The sequence below is a fragment of the Podarcis liolepis genome, assembly GCF_965112155.1.
Source record: "Podarcis liolepis genome assembly, chromosome: 7".
Lineage (NCBI taxonomy): Eukaryota > Metazoa > Chordata > Lepidosauria > Squamata > Lacertidae > Podarcis > Podarcis liolepis.
This window is the reverse complement of record NC_139561.1, coordinates 77,729,777-77,739,201: the sequence shown is the minus strand read 5'-3', so window position 1 is coordinate 77,739,201 and position 9,425 is coordinate 77,729,777. Positions and strand designations below refer to the sequence as shown.

General features: G+C 44.5%; 1 protein-coding gene across 2 annotated transcripts; it reads right to left on the bottom strand.

Annotated features, from left to right (window-relative positions):
- Window positions 1-1,327: 1,327 nt before the first annotated feature.
- On the bottom strand, window positions 1,328-8,375 carry LOC310712502 (phospholipase A2 inhibitor and Ly6/PLAUR domain-containing protein-like). Of its 2 annotated transcripts, none has more exons than XM_083515637.1 (6): window positions 8,190-8,375; window positions 7,809-7,918; window positions 5,426-5,542; window positions 3,009-3,161; window positions 2,149-2,286; window positions 1,328-1,680 (listed from the first exon to the last, which is right to left on the bottom strand). In XM_083515637.1, exons 2-6 carry the CDS (start codon window positions 7,855-7,857, stop codon window positions 1,472-1,474), a joined length of 666 nt encoding a protein of 221 aa, XP_083371763.1. In that variant the 5' UTR covers window positions 7,858-7,918; window positions 8,190-8,375; the 3' UTR covers window positions 1,328-1,471. The 2 variants fall into 2 exon arrangements, with proteins under 2 accessions (XP_083371763.1, XP_083371762.1); XM_083515636.1 differs by having other exon boundaries at window positions 8,214-8,374.
- Window positions 8,376-9,425: the final 1,050 nt, after the last annotated feature.

Below are 9,425 nucleotides of genomic sequence, written 5' to 3'. Positions count from 1 at the left end.
ATGAATGAATGAATGAATGAATGAATGAATGAATGAATATCATCATCATCATCTGCTGAAGAAGTCATCCATTATCCATGCTTCGTAACTTCTAATGTTGCACGTGGGGCTCTCCTTGAAGGTGCTTTTGAAACTGAAGCTAGAACTGAACATAGCTCACTGAGACGACTTGACGGAAGCATGCTTTGGCAGTATTAAAAAAACTCCTTTGGCTTCCAGTCCAAAATATAGGGGACAACTCTGAAAGACCGAAATCAAGTGTGAGGCAACTTTGGCCCTCCATGATGCTGAAAGACTACTCTCATCAGCCCTGGCAAACATAGCCAAAGTCTAGGGATACAGGGAGCTATAGCTAAGTGACATATGGAGAACCAAAGCTTTTCTACACCTTCCCTAATCAGCTTAGAGTATCTAAAGTAGGGGAGGGGAGGAATCTTTTTCAGCCCAACAGCTGGAACACCTTCTGAGCCAACCTTACAGGGACACCTGTGAGTGGTGGGTGAGGCCAGAGGGGAAACTGTGCAGAGTCATGAATGCGAATTCCACCTTTGCCAATTCCACTCACCCCTCTCTTTCCTCCACCCAAACTAGGGATAGGAAGATCCGCTAAGATCGGTTCTCTCAGTCTCTTTGTTTACCCAGTCTTAAATGCAGCTCTCCACATTTCTGTGGCAGATTTCCCTTTTTTAAAGCACTCTTTGTATTCTTTGGCATTTGGGGGTAGAATTCTCCTAATAAACACACTTTTGTACCCAGTTGAAGCTAATGTACACATTTTTGAAGTAATTTCCCCTAATATGACGTCTTTTTATCTTGTTAACCACCCTGAGACCCGGGGGTATAGGGCAGTATACAAAATTTAATGAATAATAATAATGATAATGTTGTTTTCTGCATTTTCCCCATAGTAAATTCCCCTGGTAAATGTGAGCACAAGACGAGATGAGCACCTGAGCTGATGCAACAGGGCTTGTCCTGTGTTCTTAACCCCTTCTTTCCCTCCCTATCATTTTCCATTTATGAAAATCCTGAGAGGGGTTAAAAGTGGATCAAATTGAGCCCGAAGGACTTCCCTGCCACAAAACTTTTTTGAAGGCTGATTCTGAAACATCGCTGACACCCCTGCTTCATCAGCAACCACCTCAGAATCCAAGGTGGTCTGTGAATACCCCCAAAGTGGGGGTATTTGCTTCTGCCTTGTTCAGCGTGAATATATAGCCCTATTGCTTGGACCTCGAACCTATGAAAAGCAATAGGACAGAATGCTTCACTGAATAGCTTCCTTACACAAAACACAAGAGAAGAAAACCCCCGGTTCCAATTGCAATTGATTTCAACCTGAGGTTTATTTTCACTCAGTGAATCAGAGAAAATCCATCTGGGAGGCCCAACTGAAGTATGAAAAAGTTGCCTATAGATAGGTGGAAGGCTTGATTGAAGACAGAGCTTTTACAGCCCCATGCAGGTCCCTTTACACGAGGATCTTCAAGAGCAGGAGGAGCCCAGAGAAGGTTGGGAGGAGAAAGCCAGAGCATCGAGATCCCCGAGAAACCTCTGGAATGCATGTCGCCCTCCTAATCAGATCAGCATTTTCCAAAATGGGACTGCGGCCACTTTTTATTGAGGAACAGACAGACTTAGTAGTACAGCCTTTCATGGTTCTGTCCACACTGCTTGTTTCTGGAAATGGAAGAGAAGAGAGGAGATTATGGGAATCATAACGCCTTTTAGCTATTCTCCAAATCGCACGTTTTTCCTGGATAGTGGAGCTCAATGATGGCCCAGTGTAAGGATGAGCAAATCAGTCCATCTCAGTTTCTCATTTTTCCAGTCTTAAATTCACTTCTCCACATTTGCACATCAGATGGCGCAAGGGAGAAATGTGCTAGGAGGAAGGCACGCTTGGCAAATCCACACCTTGATCAACTCCCGTCTGGAAACCAATGCCCCCACTGTGGAAAGATGAGTGGATCCAGAATTGGCCTCCACAGTCACTTACAGACTCATTGTTAAAACCGTGTTTATGGAAGACAATCTCACTCGGCTACGAGGGATCACCAAAGAAGAAGATGATGATGTTACATAACCTAGAAAATTGGTGGGGAGGATGTGGACTTCAAGGGATGCAATGTCTGGGCCAGTGCTTACGGGCATGTGAATGTGAAGACACGTCAAAGCAGTACACGTTCTGTCCTGTGCAGTTCACCATCTCTTCTTTGCACGTGTCCGACCACACGTGGCAGGCAGGGCACTGCTTTCCGTTCATTCTGGTTTCAATCGGTGGAACTGAAAACAAGGTGTGGAAACGCTTAAGGGTTTGGAGGAGGCAGCTCGGTTGTTTACAGCTGTGGACAGGACCGGCCCAAGACGTTTCGGCACCTTACAGGGAGCCACAAAATGGCGCACCCATCTCCACCAGGGAACATCTAGATCGGGAACAAGGGGGAAAGGAAGATCTACATTGGGTTTTGGTGCCCTTGTGGATCCTACTGACCAAGACGGTCACTTCACGTTTCCTCATGGACAGCACAGCCCCGGTTGTAGAGGGAGGGTATGCTGCCTGACCAAACTCTTTCAGCCTTCAGCCATCTTCCATTTCCCAACCTTCCTGCTTACACCCAGTAGGTGGAACTGGCTGTGGCAGCTTCCTCCTCCTTATTCTCAGCATTGCCGCTGAGAAGGAGTGAGAAGGAACAGGACCATAACTCTCTGCTTTGCACTCCCTGCAGGTCCCAAGTAGCACCAGCCACTACTAGGCCAAAGCACAGCTAATTATATCTACCTTCAAGGTGGTTGTGAAAAGGGCGAGATATATTCATAGGGAAGGCAGCTAGTAGCTTTGAAGGTTAAAGGCCACTTCCACATTTACAGACCATGCGGCAAAAATCAGAGACTCAGGGGCATGTCACATGCGCACACCTGGCTTCAGGGAACAGGTGGAAGGAAGGACATGGTGAGGGAAGAAGATTGGGGAGAGGAGCTAGCCCCCAACCCCATTATATACCCACATTTGGATTCAATTTTTTTGCACAAATTTCCGATGCAACAGTACACAACTGTCCTCATGAATCTTCCAGGTCCAAAGTACAATTCAGTGGCGGAACTGGTACAGATGTTAGCAGTTGCACAGTCTTTGTCTATAGTATGTTCCTTTTTTCCATCTGCAATGGAAGATGGGGGGGGGGGAGGGAGATGGTTAATTTCATTTTACCACCTTTGCTTCCCACCTTTCCTCCTAGGAATGCATGTCAGCTGACATGGTTCACCCCATTCCATCCTCAGGACTGGTTAGTCTGTGAGATTGGGCCAAGGTCATCCAATCAGCTTCATTGGTCTCCCCAGCCGTAATCCAACACCTTAAACCAGCATGCCAGACTGGCTTCCATTTTATTCAGTCATCAAGATGATGAGCAGGGTTGTGTTTGGAAGGATGATGTAAAGATTAGGAATGGGTAAATATGTCGGTTTTGGATTTTCTCTCTTTTCCGAATCTTATTCAGTTCTCCACATTTCTGCATCAGAGACAGATATAGTGTCTTCCAAATGTAGCATGTTGTGTTATATTTTCCCAAAGGAGTGAAAATTGTTCTGGCCAATTTACAACAAAACACATCATTGATTTTTCAGTATTTTTTTTCTTTAGTTCTTAAGATTTCTAAATCTGAGGCAGGGTGCGGGTAGAGAAGCAGGAATGGTTTAACAACTCCTACAAATGATTCCCAGAGTTAGTTCATTCCTTAAAACAGGGGCAGACCCCAGCACGGTCACCTTGAGATATTGTGGACCACAGTTCCCCATCATCCCTGCCCATTGGCTATTGTGGCTGGTGCTGATGGGAGCTGTTGTCCAAAATATTGGTTTGTTTGTTTGTTTGTAATCCACACTTTCATTATAATATACAAAGGTGATAAACGATAGACGTTAAAAGCAAATCGGCAAAAGCATCCATAAAAACATCATCAAAAATATCAATAAATACTGGTTGATTAAAAAAGAAAGTCATATTGCAAAGACCTATACAGCCTCCAGAAGACATCACATTGTTCATGGCTGCTTCCAAGGCTGTAGACAGGGTTTGGCAAAGCTAAGAAAAGCATGTGACATTATTGAACCTTCTGAAAAATCTGTGGCTAGTATTGTCTATTCCTCCAGCGTAGTCCTATATTGTATTCAATCTTGTCTGTTAGTCACTTCAGGATGTGATTGGATTTGAGGAACTAGCTATTTATTGTGTATCTTGGTGCTGAAGCCTAATCCTTCTCAAACCAATATCCAATCCAATCTGGGTGCTGTAAGGCACCTTCTATTCCTCATTTTCTAAGAAGCCGCTGTGGCGTTTGCCCTCCTAGGTGGGTCATAAGGAAAGGGTTAAATGAGTGTGAAGTGATTGGCCAGTGGGAACCCAAGGGGAGGAGTTAGAGTTACAGTTGGAGTTGTTTGGAAGTCAGTCGGGAGTTGGGGAAGGAAGAGGGAGGATAAGTCTAATAATAATAATAAAAATAAATTTTATTTATATCCCGCCCTCCCCAGCCGAAGCTGGGCTCAGGGCGGCTAACAACAATAAAATAGTACAAAAGTACAGCATAAACAACACTCTAAAATCATTCATAATTAAATTAATTAATTCAAGCCACTGGCAACCATTGGGCCAGAGCTCTGTGGGTTGGTCTAGTTTTGATGTGTGAGAATGAGAGAAACTAGGACGAGTCTGATAGACAGTTGGAATAATCAGTTAAAAGTTATTAGGAAGGTATAGGCCAGTATAGGAACTAAGGATAAGAAACTGACAAGAAAAATTATCTGAAACCATAAACTTGTTCACGCTTATAAAATAAACTTGATTATTTGTTTTGATGTTAACAACTGTCTGGACTCAGTGTGTACCCGAGAGAAACAGGTTGGCGGCAGCGGGAAAGTGATCATAGTGGTGGCACAGGGATCAATAGACCGTCAAACGTCCGGGGACCCTGTGTGATCGCCACAGCCACCTACTCCATTTGCTGCCTGGAATCTGGTAGCAATGGGTTCTTGTGGCACTGAAACCCACTATTAAAGCAGAGCAGCTGCACTTAATTGGCCCTTAAATCACCTTAGTCTGTGTCAGACTGAAGGCATGAGTCTATTAGTTTGTTCCCTGGGGTGGTTTGCTAGAGATAATTAACAAGGCCCATACAATACTAGTAGCAAGTGACTTTGACTGATCCTGTCCTTTGCCCTCTGCCATCACGGCAAAGGCCATAGCTTAGTGTTAGAACACCTGCTGTGGATGCAGAACATCCCAGGTTCAGCCCCTGCCATCTCCAGGTAAGACTGGGAGAGGGATTCTCTGTCTGAGGTCATGGGACCAGCCAGCATAGACAGTACTGAGCAAAATGTACCAATGATCTGACTCCACTTCTGCTTCAATAATCTCTCTCCCACTCACCTACAGTATTTTCAGTGTATGCGATCATGCAGGCATTTTTCTCCAGAGGGCAGGTCTTCTTAGGTCCTGTACAGTTGGTGCCATCGCTGAAACAAATCTCACACTCTAAAGAAGCAACTGGAAGAAGGAAAAGGAGGAGGCTGGGAGGCCATTTTTTAAGGACTCACCCTATTCAGTTGATTGTAAAGGGGTAAAGGGACCCCTGACCATTAGGTCCAGTTGTGACCGACTCTGGGGTTGCGGCGCTCATCTCGCTGTACTAGCCGAGGGAGCTGGCATACAGCTTGTGGGTCATGTGGCCAGCATGACTAAGCCGCTTATGGCAAACCAGAGCAGTGCACGGAAACGCCGTTTACCTTCCCTCCGGAGCGGTACCTATTTATCTACTTGCACTTTCACGTGCTTTCAAACTGCTAGGTTGGCAGGAGCAGGGACCAAGCAATGGGAGCTCACCCCGTTGCAGGGATTCGAACCGCCAATCTTCTGATCAGCAAGTCCTAGGCTCTGTGGTTTAACCCACAGCACCACCCGCGTCCCTTGCTCAGTTGATTGTACTTTATTTCAAACCTGCTTCATTGGAGGTTTTTAAGCAGAGGTTGGCTGGTCATCTGTCATGGGTGCTTTGGTTGAGATCTCTGCATCGCAGGGGGTTAGACTGGATGACCCAACTCTACAATTCTATGATACTATGATTCATGTTGTGTTTTAAATTGCTGTAACCTGCCCTGTAACCTAGGTGTGAAGGGAAGGAAGTAAACCAAATAATCATAATAATTTTGTTCCCATTTTCTGAAACTCCTTGACTATTCATCTTAGGGAACTGTGTTCATTATACTGCAATTTTTCATTGTGCAAATTGTATTCTCTGATCCATGTTGTAGATAAAATACTTTTTTTAAAAAAATGAAAACACAATACAGTATGAAAATCAGTGAAAACCATTTCTTGTTGTTGTTGGGCATCTACCTGTCTTGAGAGGCAATGGAGTGTACCTTCAGGGGCGAAGTCAAACCAGTGGAAAATCACAGCACCTGCTGGGGCTGCAGAGACTGGCAACTCATAACTGTTGCCTCTTGCATTGTTTTTGCTGGATTAGCAGCACTGAAGTGACCTCTCCCTGCCACAAGCCTGGGCAGCGTGTATGGAGGTCCTGGGCTGCCCAGGCAATAAATAAGATCCCCCTCTCAGCCTCACTGATATGGTCCAAAGGAAATCAGAGAATACAACTGGCACCAGCTTTGTTGTAGGAGTTGCCAGAAGGAGGCGTACAAAACGCCTTCCAACTGTCTTAGGAACTCCACTTGGAGTTTGTTGTAGGGTTTACTCCTTTAACCTTTTCTTCTCCCAAAAATATCCCTCAATTTACAACCAAAATAACAAGTTAAAGTGGTGAGTCTACAGCATACCCTCCAACATTTCTCTGATGAAAATAGGGATGTCCCATTCCATAATGATATTTTTACTATTTATATCCCACACACCTTACTGGGTTGCCCCATCACTTTGGGCAGCTTCCAACACATATAAATACATAATCAAACATTAAACATTTTTTAAAAAACCCTTCCCTTTATAGGATTGCCTTCACATGGCTCGGGCGTTGGATAACTCCATACCCTCCAACATTTCTCCAGTGAAAATAGGGACATCCTAAGGAAAAGCGGGACATTCTGGGATCAAATCAGAAACCAGGACGGCTTCTCTAAATCTGGGACTGTCCCTAGAAAATAGGGACACTCAGAGGGTGTGCTGCAGCATATGAAAAAATTGTACAATGAAGGTGCACCTCTGCAGGAAGGGAAATGCACACATTTTTCAGAAGACAGTGCACAGCAATAATGTATAAATTAACATGCTATATTCAGGTAGGTAGCCGTGTTGGTCTGACGCAGTCGAAATAAATAAAAAATTGTCTGGTAGCACCTTAGAGACCAACTACAGTAAGTTTGTTCTGGGTATAAGTTTTCATGTGCATGCATGATATCGGCAAAAGTGTACATGCACATGAAAGCTTACACCCAGAACAAACTTAGTTGGTCTCTAAGGTGCCACTGGACATTTTTTATTTATTTATTTTAACATGCTATGTACAGGCAAGCGAAAATGTGACCTATTAGATTGAAGCTGTTGAAAAATGTGCAGCTTGCATCTCTCTTTTGAACAAGACCATGCTCCTTGGTTTCTTTATTTCAAAAATTGCTCGCAACAATTGCTTTCCACACAATTTCTTTTTAAATTGCAAATTTAAAGGAATTACAAGACCTTGTGGGTGCCTTTCCGCCTTATGCCCCTACCAGTCTCATGAAACCAGCTTGCATCTGACCCCAGCTACCCCAGTGGAATAAATTTCCAGTGAGTGAGCTGTCCTTCCTTACCTCCTTACCTGTTGTAAGGAGGGCGAAAAAGAAGAAAAATTCCACGAGAGCCTGCATGGTGATGGGAAATCCAGAGAAGCTGTCACCAAGGTGAATCAAATACTCTGGCTCAAAGGACCTGTAAGGAAGCAAGGGGGGAGGGAGTCAGCCAACACCTTTGCAGAGTATCATAGGTTGCTGGCACCTGGGGCAGGGCAAGTGTTGCGCCCCCTGGTGGACTGGGTAGCTGGGGTGAAGATTCCTTCACCAAGGAACCCAGAGGAGCTTGCCTGGCTGCCCAGAGCAGCACAGAATGGCTCAGAGAGGCTCCTAGCCACTCTGAGCCAGAGTGGAGAGGTGCGATTTTTGCACACACACCCCTGGGGCCTGAATCCTTGGGAGGGGCCAACCTGGTTAACTTCTAGGTACATAACCTGTTGATGAGTGGATGTTGCGTTCAGGTACACGCCATCAGCAGGAGTAACCGAACAGCTGGAGGGATGGATTGATCATAGCTGAATCCCGCTGAACACAATGCACCCCACCTTGAAGCAGGTGTTCAGTCTACCTCCACTAACTGCCGTCTAAGCCGCTAAGATTCTGTTTCCCTTAAAGCAACAGTACCTAAGTCATCGCAACACTTGGGGGCAGGAGAGTGTCTCCCTCGGAATGGAATCAAGGGGTTCAATGAGGCTGAGGGTACGCTCTGTCATATGTGGTGAACTTCTAAAAGAGTTGTATTGGGAAATAATTTATAATGAATTGAAAAAAAATGTTTTAAAGTACTTAAAATAAAAAGAGTCCCGGGGGGGGGGGGTAATTCAGGTGGAAATTCCCAGGTGTCAAAAAAGGCTATTTATGTATGCCACCACTGCTGCCTGTGTTTTGTTAGCCACAAAATGGGAAGCGAGCGAGGTCCCAGCTAAATAAGAATGGCAACTTAAACTAATGGAATACATGCAGCTGGCAGATTTAACTTACAGAATAAGAGAACAAGAAGAATATACATTTAAAGAAGATTGGGAAATGTTTAATGAATATATGGGTGAAAAGTGTGTACATTTGAAAACATTGGCTGCATTAAGATAAATTCAACAGTGTAAATAAGTGAATGCAAAGGACCTGAAATAAGTCATCAGGATTGAGGGTAGGATTTACGGACCATTTTAGCTAATAGAGGATGTCTTCCTAAGATATTATTATTGTCGTGGTTATTATTAATGCACTTCATTATCCACCCTTCACACTAGGGTCGCTGGGCAGATGAAAGCAATTAAAACAGAACATTAATATTAAAACATAATAGGACATAATATTAAAAATAGGTGTGGGTGGGTGTAATATCTATATATACTTACACACACACACACACACACACACACACACTAGCCATTACAGAAATAAGATGGGTCCTAAAAACATATATTTCAAGTGTCTAAGCCAAGGTAAAGAGGTTCGTCTTCAGCATTCACCCACAGCTGTATAATGAAGGTGCTGGGCACACCTCTGTGGAGAGGCCCTTCTCCCTGGCCACAACTCCTGAGCCTGTGAGGGCAGTGGAACAACCAAGAGGGTGTTTTCTGTCGATCGTAGCACCAGAGAGGGTTGGTAGAGAAAGAGACGGTCCTTCAGAATTGTGGAGTTGT